Genomic DNA, 14,820 nt, shown 5'->3' on the forward strand with positions numbered 1-14,820 from the left:
TTTTTTTGTTTTTTTTTTTTTTTTTTTTTTTTTTTTTTTTTTTTTTTTTTTTTAAGAGGTTTGACAGAGGGAACTTTAACTGCTATGGTCTTATCGTCCCGAAATCGAGGAGAGAAGGAAGACAGGATAGGAGAAAGCCAGCCGTTCCGAGAACGAACATTATCCCATCAGGATAAAATCCGCCCCGGGCGGGAATCGAACCCGCGGCCTAGCGCTTACAAGGCAGACGCACTACCAACTAAGCTAACTAGGCTGGCAGGCATCACTTTAATTCGTATGTTTTATGCTCATTTTAGTCTGACAGACCCCACAATGGAGGGTTAACTAGACCCTAATTGTGGTATGTGGTGAGCCTTAAATCTCAATTTCGCAAAATTTTCGACGAGTCTTTGTTCTTAGAAGTTCGGACATTCAGTTCAACTTCTATTGTTTGAAACCGGATTGCGGATTGCAAATGTTCAGCACAAACTAATAATGTTTGTATCATGTTCTATCAGATATAGGATTGATACTCGTACCTTGATTACTATACATTACGAATATTACCTCTGTTATTTGATCCCGGTGATTGGCATTGCATTATTGCGCGGTCAAAGATACTGAAAGGCTATCAGGTAATTTTATACAGCTTATAGCTACCTACTACCTACCTAGTTTGTTCTTAGTGTCACCTGTCAACTAACCAAAGTTTCAACACAAAAAGAAGTATGACACATATACATATGATACAATAACAAGCGCTACATACATATTTCTAAATCAAATGGTATTGGTCCCACTGGCCCACATCGGCTTGGAGTTCGAGGTGCACTCAGCCTCGTGAGGGGCACAACTGAGTAGCTACCTTAATCGAGTAGCGGCCAATAGCGGCATTACCTGTGGAGAAAGATCGATGATGAAAGGGAATTTAAAGGTGTGTCCACACATAGTCGACCGGCCGTCGATCGATCGACTATGTGTGGACTCACCTTTATAGTAAAGGAGGCATGCTGGTGCCTACGCTGCCGGTGCTGGATACGGAGGTGAATACGCTGGATCTTACGCCGCTGGTGCTGGTTATGCTGCTGGTGCTGGCTATGGTGCTGGTTATGCCGCTGGTGCTGGTTACGGTCTCGGAGCTGGTGTTGGTTCCGGAAGAGCTTACGGACCAAACGAAGGTGTCCTCAGACAAGTCACCTACCACAGAGACGTCTCCGTCCCAGTGTCCGTTCCCCAACCAATCCCAGTCGAGAAGAAGGTCCCCTACCCTGTCAACGTCCCAGTCAAGGTCCCAGTCGACAGACCCGTCCCAGTCCCAGTTGAGAAGCCCGTCCCATACCCAGTTGAGAGACCCGTCCCAGTACCAGTCGAAAGAGAAGTGCCATACCCAGTCAAGGTCCCTGTCCGTGTGCCAGTGTCCAAGCCATACCCAGTTCCAGTAGAGAAGCCCTACCCAGTGCCAGTTGAGAAGACAGTAGCTGTGCCAGTCGCCCAGCCAGTGTACATTGAGAGACCACGTTTGGTGATTGAGAGACCTGCTGCCCACATCCACCATCATGATACCCTTCACCTTGGCTCTGGCGCTGAACATTACACCGGTGGATACTCCAGTGGACCAATCAGCGTAAGCAGCGGATACTCCGGATACGGCAGCGGTTACGGAAGTGGATACTCCGGTTACTCTGGTGGATACTCCAGTGGTGGATACTCAAGCGGTGGATACTCAAGCGGTTTCGTCCCCATCAGCAGACCAGCTGTGTACAAATCTTCCGGCCCCCTGTACACCGGTGCTAGCTTCGGTGGTAGTTACGGTCACAGCTATGGAGGTGGTTACTCTTCTGGTCACGGTTACTCTTCCGGTCACGGTCATAGATACTCCAGCTACTCACCAAAACCCTGGTAAATCGCCTTCCATCGCAGGTAGTCTACCTCTACCTGTTGTGATCCTGAGATACTCCAGCGGTGGATACTCAAGCGGTTTCGTCCCCATCAGCAGACCAGCTGTGTACAAATCTTCCGGCCCCCTGTACACCGGTGCCAGCTTCGGTGGTAGTTACGGTCACAGCTATGGAGTTGGTTACTCTTCTGGTCACGGTTACTCTTCCGGTCACGGTCATAGATACTCCAGCTACTCACCAAAACCCTGGTAAATCGCCTTCCATCGCAGGTAGTCTACCTCCACCTGTTGTGATCCTGATTGCCACTTCTCACTAGTCAGTGTGTGTATTTGAGTTACCATATCGTTTCATTTTCATCATTCCCTCTCAGTTCATTTTCATCGTTCCATATTGTCAGTTCATTTCATTTGTTCCTACTTCATCATCTTTCCGGCACTGTTGTGTGCCCCAATGTCATGTTTTTTGTACATAGAAGAATAAACGAAATATTTTTTTAAAAAATATTTTTAAAAAGTTTGGCTGTTTTCAATTTTCTTTTCCTTCGATGTGAATCAATTCCATTGAATTTTTCGAAATTGAAAAGAGAAGGAAGACAGGATAGGAGAAAGCCAGCCGTTCCGAGAGCGAACATTATCCCATCAGGATAAAATCCGCCCCGAGCGGGAATCGTACCCGCGGCCTAGCACTTACAAGGCAGACGCACTACCAACTAAGCTAACTAAGCTGGCTATATTTCGAATCCTTACCGTGACATGGTTTCCTTTCATATCTTCCCTTTTTCCAAAGGTTTCGGCGTTTGTCGTCATCTTCATTGCGTCAGGACCAGGCTCATCTATTTTGAGGCATTTGGTTCTGGAACAAACATTTTTACCATTGGATGTTCTTCCTTTTTCAACCCTCAGTACTAAGAACTGCTGGTAAGGAACTTTTCAGTTCTCTGCCGGTAGTACAAACAAAATTCTCTATAGATTACTTTTTTGAGTAAGAGGAATCCTTCCTTTTGAAGACTTTTGAGATTACTTGTCATAGATGTTCCGTTTTACATCATTATTCCTAAAATATCCATGAAGGTGTTAGAATCACAGGAATGAAGATCCCAGATCCCAAATATCAACAAACCAGTTTATGCACTAGGCAAAAATACCGGTCCAATAATTGATGCCATCATTTTAAGAAGAAGCTCTCCCATTCCCATTAGGCAGCAGACCAAAATCTGTCTCGTTATCAGATTACGAATTCAGTCACCTTCAAAACACCCATCTTCAGCAGTTATTTACCCATTTTCGGAATTCATTTGACCATCTTTGGCAGTTATCTACCCATCTTCGGGAATTTCTTCGACATTAACCTAGAAAAAGCACCATCTCCCATAGAGACTGTTTTGTCATAATAGGCATATTTTAGAACCAGTTTTTTCACAGAAGTACAGCAAGTTTTAGAACCGGTGACATTTCTATAAATTTCAGAACTTACGAGGATTCTCATGTGTCAACATTTACGCCAGCTCCCCAACACCGTATTTTGGTCAGTTTTGGTCTTGGGTCACCGATTCGGTTCTCTGCATGAGTAGTGTTTTTTTAGACTGTCAACCCAGAACAAGATGGTCCAAAAGTAGGCTCAAAGATGATACTGGTTTGTCTGACATTTACAGCTGTTTGGTGTCAACCGTAATCATATAGTCATAGTCTACATAACATAATAAATTCTAAGTACATAACATAAGTATATTATGTTATTGGATAACATTACGTCAGGATATAGAAATTTACAAACATGGTCTGATAACATCACAATAGGGTTCTGGTTCACTCTGGTTTTTAGCCAAAAAAAGCTCGGTTGGACATTCCGTATTTTTTTATTTAAAGTAGGTAGTCAATGATATCTACCTATTCTAATTTTACATAATTCATTATTTAGATACTTTATGTATCTTGAATGAGTTGATATTCTTGTCTTGTCTTGTTAACATTATTGAACAACATTTGATGATTCAAAATAAGAGTTCAGCTCTCAGAATCAAATGAATTTATATTGTTGTTGTAGCATCAGCTTTAGTTTAGCCGATTGGAGATGGCAACAAATTTTATAGTAGACTAGTTAGACTCCCTACGTGACAACGTTACTTGTATTTTGGACACAAACGTTTTGGTAAAAAGGCTAAAGAAATGGAGGTTTTAGAAACAACAGCCTTTATTGAGCTTTGAATTAATTAGGTATTTGACGAATCACGAAATACTCGTGTCCCATATTATTATGTCATTTCTTAAGCTGTCCACAATTCCACACATACTTGTTGGAAACGTTTTGGTAAAAAGGCTAAAGAAATGGAGGTTTTAGAAACAACAGCCTTTATTGAGCTTTGAATTAATTAGGTAATTGACGAATCACGAAATACTCGTGTCCCACATTATGTCATTTCTTAAGCTGTCCACAATCCCACACTTATCTCCATAGATAGTCCATATCATCACCCTGGATCTTAATTCTTAATTAAAACAGTTGGACACTTTTAAATTAGGTAACCATTTCTGCATAATTTAGGTATTACATGAAAGATTACATTGGAAGTATGCGTTCTACTGTTGGACAACGATAAGTCAAGATTATGTGGACAGGAATTTCATTCTCAACATTTTAGAAGAATTATGCCGATTACTCTCGTTTTTTAAACAAAACAGTCTGTTGGATACTCTTCTAAAAGCTCAAACTTGGTTGTGAGTTATGATTACCCATGAAACTCTATTTCGTGTTAATATAGGCCAGACAGCGCTTCGAACTCTTGACGTTCACGTGGCTTCCAGCACGCTTGATACATCTATCAAAAGTTTCATGTCAGGAAATTCGAAGGTAGTCCTTTTTCAGAAGTTATTCTTTGAACAATATCCTCACAGTTTTCGTAGACTCGTATAATCAACTGTTAGTGCTGTTTGCCAGACTAGGCGTTTTGTGGACGGAGTTAAACAAGATCTCACAGTCTTAAGGGACTACACAGAACCAGTTTGCTCCCGTGCAGTCTGGTCCGTCTAATGTGTAGTTCGCTTAACAGAATGATGGATTTTCCTGGCTAACACATTCCCCCATCTTCTCATTCCAGGTGTGTATCGCTCTGTTAGCTGCAGTCGCTCTTGCTGAGGACAAGAAAACCTCGCAAGCCAACGAGGCCAAAGACACCAAGGAAAACAAAAACGGAAAGCGCGGAATCTTTGGTGAAGCTCAGGGTTACTCTGGAGGTTACGGTGGAAGTTACGGTGAAAGCTACTACGGTGGCGGTTCAAGCTACTCGGGTGCTTCAAGCTACTCCTCTGGTGCTGCTTCCTACCCAGCTTATGTGTCCGCCAGTCCCGCTCCCTATGTAGCTTCTGCTCCAGTCTATGCTGCCGAAGCCCCAGTCATCGCTGCTGGACCTGAAATCGCCATCGGTGGTGGGTACTCCAGCGGTGCTGCTTACGGTGCTGGCTACTCCAGCGGTGCTGCTTACGGTGGTGCTATCGTTGAGGAAGCTCCAGTCTATGCTGGTGCCTACGCTGCCGGTGCTGGATACGGAGGTGAATACGCTGGATCTTACGCCGCTGGTGCTGGTTATGCTGCTGGTGCTGGCTATGGTGCTGGTTATGCCGCTGGTGCTGGTTACGGTCTCGGAGCTGGTGTTGGTTCCGGAAGAGCTTACGGACCAAACGAAGGTGTCCTCAGACAAGTCACCTACCACAGAGACGTCTCCGTCCCAGTATCCGTTCCCCAACCAATCCCAGTCGAGAAGAAGGTCCCCTACCCCGTCAACGTCCCAGTCAAGGTCCCAGTCGACAGACCCGTCCCAGTCCCAGTTGAGAAGCCCGTCCCATACCCAGTTGAGAGACCCGTCCCAGTCCCAGTCGAAAGAGAAGTGCCATACCCAGTCAAGGTCCCTGTCCGTGTGCCAGTGTCCAAGCCATACCCAGTTCCAGTAGAGAAGCCCTACCCAGTGCCAGTTGAGAAGACAGTAGCTGTGCCAGTCGCCCAGCCAGTGTACATTGAGAGACCACGTTTGGTGATTGAGAGACCTGCTGCCCACATCCACCATCATGATACCCTTCACCTTGGCTCTGGCGCTGAACATTACACCGGTGGATACTCCAGTGGACCAATCAGCGTAAGCAGCGGATACTCCGGATACGGCAGCGGTTACGGAAGTGGATACTCCGGTTACTCTGGTGGATACTCCAGTGGTGGATACTCAAGCGGTGGATACTCAAGCGGTTTCGTCCCCATCAGCAGACCAGCTGTGTACAAATCTTCCGGCCCCCTGTACACCGGTGCTAGCTTCGGTGGTAGTTACGGTCACAGCTATGGAGTTGGTTACTCTTCTGGTCACGGTTACTCTTCCGGTCACGGTCATAGATACTCCAGCTACTCACCAAAACCCTGGTAAATCGCCTTCCATCGCAGGTAGTCTACGTTTTGTTGTTGTTGTCCTGATTGCCACTTCTCACTAGTCAGTGTGTGTAATTAAGTTACCATATCGTTTCATTTTCATCATTCCCTCTCAGTTCATTTCATTTGTTCCTACTTCATCATCTTTCCGGCACTGTTGTGTGCCCCCATGTCATGTTTTTTGTACATAGAAGAATAAACGAAATATTTTTTTAAAATATTTTTAAAAAGTTTGGCTGTTTTCAATTTTCTTTTCCTTCGATGTGAATCAATTCCATTGAATTTTCTGGCCTAGATTTCTTGGTTTACTATTAAGGTGTGTCCATACATAGTCTACGCCGTCGATCGACGCGACGACAACACCTCGTCGATGGACCATCGACCGACGGTGTAGATCTAGGTATGTGTGAGTGTGGGCACAGCTTTAGATACAAGGTTATTATTATTATTATGTTAAGGCGGTCTCTTCCTGATCCCTTATGTGCCGCGTACATTTTAGTTTAGGGATACAGAAGAAGTGTCGATCCTTTTGCCGAACTTGGGATTCGAACCCCCACCGACCCCTCCCACCAGACCACTTTAAATCGAGCAGTTCCCTCCGACCACCTCTGTCGGCAAATTACTCTGTTCTCCCCCACCAAACCACTATGGTACTTCAACAAAAAAGAAATAGGGTGATCTCGTGACATCAGACAATCGAAAGTGGTCGAGTAGTCCTCATAAGATTTGCACTAATCTGGTTAGAATACATAGGTATGTAATTATGTATGTATTATACATACATATTAGTACCTATTCGGATATTATGGAAGTTGGACTGAAATTGGACTCGGAACTGGTATGTTAATACCTTCTCGTATAGGATACAGAGTGTTTCAAATCCAAACTAATATCTACGGATGCGTCTGCCTTGTAAGTGCTAGGTCGTGGGTTCGATTCCCGCTCGGGGCGGATTTTATCCTGAACGGTGAATGTTCGTTCTCGGAGCAGCTGGCTTTTTCCTATCCGGTCTTCCTTCTCTCTTGGTTTTTGGACCGATAGACCTTAGCAGTTATACAGTTTTCTCCATCTTAGCGGTAAAAAAAAGAGAAGAGAAATTGTAAGAAGAATTAGAAAAAAACAGGCTGTGAAACAACATGCATCCTTTGAGGTTTCCGCGCAGACTAGGAAGCAAAATACACTCAATTCAGTTGGATGACAGCCACAGAATCTGTAGGTAACAGGTGAAATAACAGCGGAATTACATCACTCGGGCAAATGGGAGTTTGAGTGAAACAACGGGAGTAGAGCAAAGAAAGAAAAAAAAATCGAACAAAAAACGAAAATGTCGAACAAAAAGTTGAAGAAGAAAAAAACTATGGAGAATATTAATTGTGAAAGGTGATTAAATTTTTACCTAAGTAGTTTAAAGTTCAAATTACAGGGTACGATGTACGCGGGGACCTGAATTGAAAAACTGGGTTCACACTTCACTTTGAAGAAATCTAACTTTGTTGAACAAATGGAAGTTTTAGGTTCCCCCAAACGTTTTAACGTCACTGTAGAAATGGTCTACCAGAGTCTATCTGATAGTGAATGACCGGCCTAAATGTAGAAACACACCACTATCACGTCACGTGAACTCATGGGGGTCAGACATATGTAGTTTCAAAGTTTTCCCATAATATTGTAGGTAATTTAGTTCATGATAGCCACACTGCCCTCACATCACGTGAGATAGTAGTGAAGTTTTTTCTTTATCGGTTTGTATGTACAATGGCCCCCTGATCACCCGCCTCGGTGGTGTAGTGGTCAAGGCGCTCGCCTGGTAAACGGCTAGGAAGAAGAAGAATTTGAAATTTTCTCTCTGTTCACAGATACGCGTCTCAATACTAGCCACAGCAGTGTCACTCATCTCATGTGCTGACTCAAACACAAATCAGCATACCACCCCCACCCCAAACCGTCAGCCAACCACCCCCTCCTCGAACCGTCGTAGCTTCGAGTACTCACTGTTCACAGATACGCGTCTCAATACTAGCCACAGCAGTGTCACTCATCTCATGTGCTGACTCAAACACAAATCAGCATACCACCCCCACCCCAAACCGTCAGCCAACCACCCCCTCCTCGAACCGTCGTAGCTTCGAGTACTCAGATGCTGATCCAAGTGACTCTTATAACACTGTAGGCTATTCTTCTTATAGCGATTACAGCTCTGCTGATCCATCGTACAGCTATGCTGCATCGCCTCTTGTACGCAGCTACACTGAAAGACACGAGTATGGGGATGCTGATCCAAGTGACTCCTATAACACTGTAGGCTATTCTTCTTATAGCGATTACAGCTCTGCTGATCCATCGTACAGCTATGCTGCAATGCCTCTTTTACGCAGCTACACTGAAAGACTCAGCTATGCTGATGAATCTCCTAGGTATAGCTATTCTGCGGACTCATCTCCTGCTAAATATAGCTCTGAAGATTATGCCCCTAGCAAATATAGTTACGCTGCTGATCCATCTAGTAAATATAGTAGTGATCGGGGAGTATTCCAATATTCCCCGAGCAAATACAGTTTTTCTGCTGAAGCACTGCCAAGCAAGTACAGTACTGTGGAATATACCCCAAGCAAAGACAGTACAGTACTATTATTATTATTATTTTTTGGCATGCTCACATTCTGACCCTGTATGGAAGAATGACGGTTTAATAACTATACCTATTGTAGATTGTGAACAGTTCTTGTAACAAGTGACGCGTTCCTGTAGCCCTCTGGTCGTCCACAGCCTCATGTTTAGCGAAATTTGAAGTTTGGACTGGTCGTGGGTTCGATTTCCGCACGGAGCGAAGTTTATTTTAAACAGATAAGGTTCGTTCTCGGAACGGCTGGCTTTCAAGACAGTACCGAGGATCATGTCCCAAGGAAATACAGACATTCTGAAGATTCTTTGCCAAGCAAGTACAGTTATTCTGCTGAAGCACTGCCAAGCGAATACAGTAGTGCAGAACATGCTCCAAGAAAATACAGAACTGTGGAATATGCCCCAAGCAAGTACAGTTCTATGGAATATGCCCCAAGCAAATACAGTTCTGCTGACGCATCTCCTTCGTTGTCACAGTTTCCTCTATCAAAACTCTTAAAAGACACTCCTAATTTTTTATGCCTCTTCTGGGGATCAAACCCCGATCCCCCGGATCACTACTCGTTTGTTCTACTTCTGAGTTATTTAATCTTTTTTATACTACCTTGTTTATTAAAAGAATTAACATCTTAAGGTCCTTTATAATCTACTATATCTCGTTTTTTTTTTCTTTTTCTATTACAGACGTACTTCGTATTAGATACTTATCGAGGGTTCGGGTTAGTTCGGTACAGATTAGGAGTCGGTTTAAAATAATAAGTTGCTTATTTGTAATGCTCTGATACTCATCTGAGTTGTGCCTCGCCTTTGGCATAGCACAAATAATATCTACATACCTAAATAAAGGTAAAAACATCACCCGTTCTGATGTTATTCAGGTTATAGGCATGGTTAAAAGTAGTACTAGTGATCAAATCTAGTAGGTATTATGAGTTATGCTGAGGGAGACAGACCAAGATTCTTTGTACCTTTTTCGAATCTACATATTATGTACATACCTATTGCAAACAGCATTTTACAAATTACAAACTCGTACCTCGTTTTTACCTATTTAGAATGCCGGCGCGGCGACTTATCGAGGGTTCGGGTTAGTTCGGTACAGATTAGGAGTCGGTTTAAAATAATAAGTTGCTTATTTGTAATGCTCTGATACTCATCCAAGTTGTACGTATCTCGCCTTTGGCATAGCACAAAATATAATATCTACATACCTAAATAAAGGTAAAAACATCACCCGTTCTGATGTTAATCAGGTTATAGGCATGGTTAAAAGTAGAACTAGTGATCAAATCTAGTAGGTATTAGTATTATGAGTTATGCTGAGGGAGACAGACCAAGATTTTTTGTACCTTTTTCGAATCTACATATTATGTACCTGCCTATTGCAAACAGCATTTTACAAATTACAAACTCGTACCTCGTGTATTATGAGTAGAACTAGTGATCAAATCTAGTAGGTATTATGAGTAGAACTAGTGATCAAATCTAGTAGGTATTATGAGTAGAACTATTGATCAAATCTAGTAGGTATTATGAGTTATGCTGAGGTAGACAGACCAAGATTCTTTGTACCCTTTTCGAATCTACATCATATGTACATACCTATTGCAAACAGCATTTTACAAATTACAAACTCGTACCTCGTTTTTATCTATTTAAAATGCCGGCGCGGCATGCGGCGAGACGTAAAAGTAACTTTTTCCACCAGAAAATTGAAATCAATATTTCAGCAATCGGTCTTCAACTTCGTCCCGCAATCCTTCGTACGGAGGACGGTTTGGCTATGGCAGAAATGTGCCGCTTTACAAAGTTCCTAGTAAGCCCGCCCCAGCCAACTATGTCAAGATCACTAGGATTGAAGAAAGCTAATCTTGTTTATGCTGAGGCTTTTTTGTCTTAAACATAGACAAAGATTGAGACATTTTACCAAAGATTGTTCAGATTAAGTAGGCACACAGATTACCTATGTATTGTTTACCTGAGTACTAATCACCTACACATTTTTTGTATGTACACTGTACATTTATATAGGTACCTATATGTAAAGTTGTATATTGTTTAACCTACAGCGCTAGGCCGCGGGTTCGATTCCCGCCCGGGGTGGATTTTATCCTGATGGGATAATGTTCGTTCTCGGAGAACACAGCTTCTCTACTGATTCACTATCGCTGCCAAGCTCCTACTCAAGCAGCTATTTCGATGAATCTGGTCATGACACGATTGACACAGAATTCAGTAAGGAGTCAGTCAGCTATGAACCTGAGGTAACTATCAAACTTAGCTAGGGACATACCTACCTAGAGCTTTTTTAAAGTAGTCCCTCCATCAACCCCTGGTAAACACAGCTTCTCCACTGATTCACTATCGCTGCCAAGCTCCTACTCAAGCAGCTATTTCGATGAATCTGGTCATGACACGATTGACACGGAATTCAGTAAGGAGTCAGTCAGCTATGAACCTGAGGTAACTATCAAACTTAGCTAGGGACATACCTAGAGCTTTTTTAAAGTAGTCCCTCCATCAACCCCTGGTGGGCGATTGAAAGGGGGCACCTGCCGGCTTTCGCCTGAATCCCCCAAGAGCTATAAGGGACATAGATCTATAATTTTTTAACAAACGATGTGGGTTCTGAGGGTTTTTTAAGAGGTTTGATAAAGGGAACTGATAAAGGGAACTAGGAAGGGAAAAGGCGAAGAAGAAGAAGAAGATAAAGGGAACTGTAACTGCTAACGTCTTAGGAATCCCCCAAGAGCTATAAGGGACATAGATCTATAATTTTTTAACAAACGATGTGGGTTCTGAGGGTTTTTTAAGAGGTTTGATAAAAGGAACTGATAAAGGGAACTAGGAAGGGAAAAGGCGAAGAAGAAGAAGAAGAAGATAAAGGGAACTGTAACTGCTAACGTCTTATGTCTTACCATCCCTAAAGCGAAGAGAGAAGGAAGATAGGATAGGAGAAATTCTAATCCCACCCGTTTCGTCTCTTCTCAGCATCGTCCCGTGACCAAGTTCGTGGACCGTCCCGTCCCGTACCCCGTGGAGAAGTTCGTCCCGTACCCTGTGGAGGTGGAGAAACACGTCCCGGTCCCAGTGGAGAAGAAGGTCCCGGTTTTCATCGAGAAGCCCAAGAAACATTCGGATATTCACGTACATAAGACGGTCATCGTCTTTGATCCCTCATTGGAGGCGGAATTCCAACAGAAGTACGGCAAATATTTAGGCCATGCCGGCGAAGCGTCTTATGGCCGGACTTACGGCCCACCAGCTTACGGTCCGCCGGCCTACGGCCCGCCCCAGTATCCTTCGTACGGAGGACGGTTTGGCTATGGCAGAAATGTGCCGCTTTACAAAGTTCCTAGTAAGCCCGCCCCAGCCAACTATGTCAAAATCACTAGGATTGAAGAAAGCTAATCTTGTTTATGCTGAGAATTTTTTTTGTCTTATACATTGACAAAGATTCAGACATTTTACCAAAGATTGTTCAGATTAAGTAGGCACACAGATTACCTAGGTATTACCTATGTATTGTTTACCTGAGTACTAATCACCTACACATTTTTTGTATGTACACTGTACATTTATATACCTATATGTAAAGTTGTATATTGTTTGTAATATACCTAAATACAAGTCTGCAGTGGTTCCCAACCAGCCGTTCGTCCAGAGCTTCATGTGGTTCGCCAATGGTCCACGAAAAAAGCAAGGAGGTGGAGGATAAAGAGGAGAAGAAGAAAAAGAAGGAGGAGGTGTAGGATGAGGAGAAAAAGAAGGAGGATGAGGAGGAGGCGAAGAAAAAAATATCCAAATGTTCTGAATTACAGCCTAGAATTCTCGAGGAATTGATGTAAGCATAAGCAAATATAATCCGAAGCGTGAAAATAGCAGTTTACACAGTGACTTATACCTTTAATATCAGACAAACGTGTTGACAAGCATGCATGCTTATAATTTAGTGATTCGTGAAGTGATTTTAAATTAAAAAGTGGTCCGCAGGCAAATTTGAGTTGAGAACGACTACATCTATCTAACCCCTAAGTCCGCGTATTATGTTTTGATAATACTTTTATATGCTCTTAATTATGTCTTTTCTTTTTTGTTACATTTTTACATTTTTTTGTGTGGACCTAAGTCTTTATTTTTTTGTGGATGTCTTTCTTTTTTGTGGATCTAGCTGGAGGACTTAGACACCTGATTTGGGGAAGTATAAAGACAAAAGTAACTGATTTACTTCCGATTATTCTTCCGGGGGACATTGTACCTAACGCGTTTCCGATCGAATTTAGATTTTAGGATCGCGAACTTTTGTTATAATATTAAGTGTTTTCAGTGTTACCTACCAATATTAAATTGGAAATTTATAATTCAAAATTTATTAGTAGTTTCGTTTTATTACATTGTTACCTTCCAATAAATAGTTAGATCGGCCTGTGCTAGATAAATAGTTCTTCTGGTTCTGACAATATTAGAAAGAAATAGGAAGTGACAAAGTGTGCTATAAGTGTTTTTGGACTTTTCAGTGTTGCCTACCTTAATAGGTTGTCCTCTAAAAGTAATGCAAATATAGTTCTAACAATATTCGGTAGAAAGTGCGAAATTTCGTTCAGTTCAGTTTTGTTTAGTGAAGTGCCCCCCTCTGTGGATTTACCCATCAAAATGAAAACCCTTGTAAGTACTCGTGCCTAAGAGAAAAGGGCGAAAATTTTTAAAGGGAAAAAATAATGAAAATAAATATGACTTATTTTTTTATTCATATGAATTTTTTTTAACCTAATTGAACAAAAGTGAAACTATCTAAGTAGGTATATGGTCACTGAACAAAAAAAGAAAAACTTTTTTTTAAGGTTTGATAGAGGGAACTGTAACTGCTAAGGTCTTGCCCCAAATCGAAGAGACTCTCTCTCTCTCTCTCTCTCTCTCTCTCTCTCTCTCTCTCTCTCTCTCTCTCTCTTTCTTTCTTTCTTTCTCTCTCTTTCTTTCTTTCTTTCTTTCTTTCTCTCTCTCTCTTTCTTTCTCTCTCTCAATAAATAGAATCTAGTTCAGTGGCGTGTATACAGGTTGTCTATCGGGGTGAAGGTGGCATATATATATAGGGTGTATCGAGGTCAAGGTAGTCACGAGATTGTTAGATTAGGAATACGTTTTGACTACAGTACCTCCTACCTACTTTTCAACTTTCAAAGCTTTCTTCTGATGTGGTTAATTTTTGTGTAAAAATGAGAAGTCTTTTGTATTGTACTGTTAACGAAGTTAGTTAGTACCCTGCAGGCCATCCTGGTTAGCTTAGAAGCTCTGGCTACCTTGTAAGCGCTAGGTGAAAGGTTCGATTCCTGCCCAGGGTGAACGTTATCCTATACTGTTAGTTAGTACCTGTAGACCGTCCTAGTTAGCTTGGAAGGAAGTGCGTCTGCCTTGTAAGACGGTAAGAGCTGGGTCAAGGCTTCGATTCCCGCCCAGGTTCGTTCTTTCGCCTATCCTTTCTTCCTTTTGTCTCCCATTTCGGGACGTTATGAGGTTATGACCTCAGTTGTTATAAAGTTCCCTCATGTCCAATTTTCCACCGGAAATGATGAATGGGGATTTTCCAGCATCCTTTTCACCAAAAAAAAAAAAAATGAAAGAATAATGGGGATTTTCCCGGATCCTTTTTCCAAAAAAAAAAAAAAAAGCCTCCGCTAGGTACCTGTAAGTTTTTTTTTTTCTTCTTCTTCTTCTTCTTCTTCTTCTTCTTCTTCTTCTTCTTCTGATTAATCTCTAAATCTCCAATTTATAAGTCACCGATTTTCGGACGTACAGAGAAGATCGATTGGGTAAATCCCCAGTTTACTAGAGACACGGGTGTTAATCCATCGAATTAATCAATTCAATGCAAATATCACCTTGTAATTTTATCTTACCTATTCACTTAATCATGCTA

General features: G+C 42.2%; 1 protein-coding gene across 1 annotated transcript in view; it reads left to right on the forward strand.

Moving 5' to 3' along the window:
• The window catches only part of LOC103513983, a 34,519-nt gene extending 22,202 nt beyond the window's left edge, over positions 1 to 12,317 (forward strand). Inside the window, exons 2-6 of the mRNA XM_026827060.1 lie at positions 4,972 to 6,278; positions 8,234 to 8,901; positions 11,083 to 11,170; positions 11,252 to 11,369; positions 11,898 to 12,317. Of these exons, the coding sequence (XP_026682861.1) occupies positions 4,972 to 6,278; positions 8,234 to 8,901; positions 11,083 to 11,170; positions 11,252 to 11,369; positions 11,898 to 12,317 (2,601 nt within the window). The remainder of the gene's footprint in view (positions 1 to 4,971; positions 6,279 to 8,233; positions 8,902 to 11,082; positions 11,171 to 11,251; positions 11,370 to 11,897) is intronic.
• The last annotated feature ends 2,503 nt before the right edge of the window (positions 12,318 to 14,820 follow it).

The sequence above is a fragment of the Diaphorina citri genome, unplaced genomic scaffold, assembly GCF_000475195.1.
Source record: "Diaphorina citri unplaced genomic scaffold, Diaci psyllid genome assembly version 1.1 scaffold1058, whole genome shotgun sequence".
NCBI classification, from domain to species: domain Eukaryota; kingdom Metazoa; phylum Arthropoda; class Insecta; order Hemiptera; family Psyllidae; genus Diaphorina; species Diaphorina citri.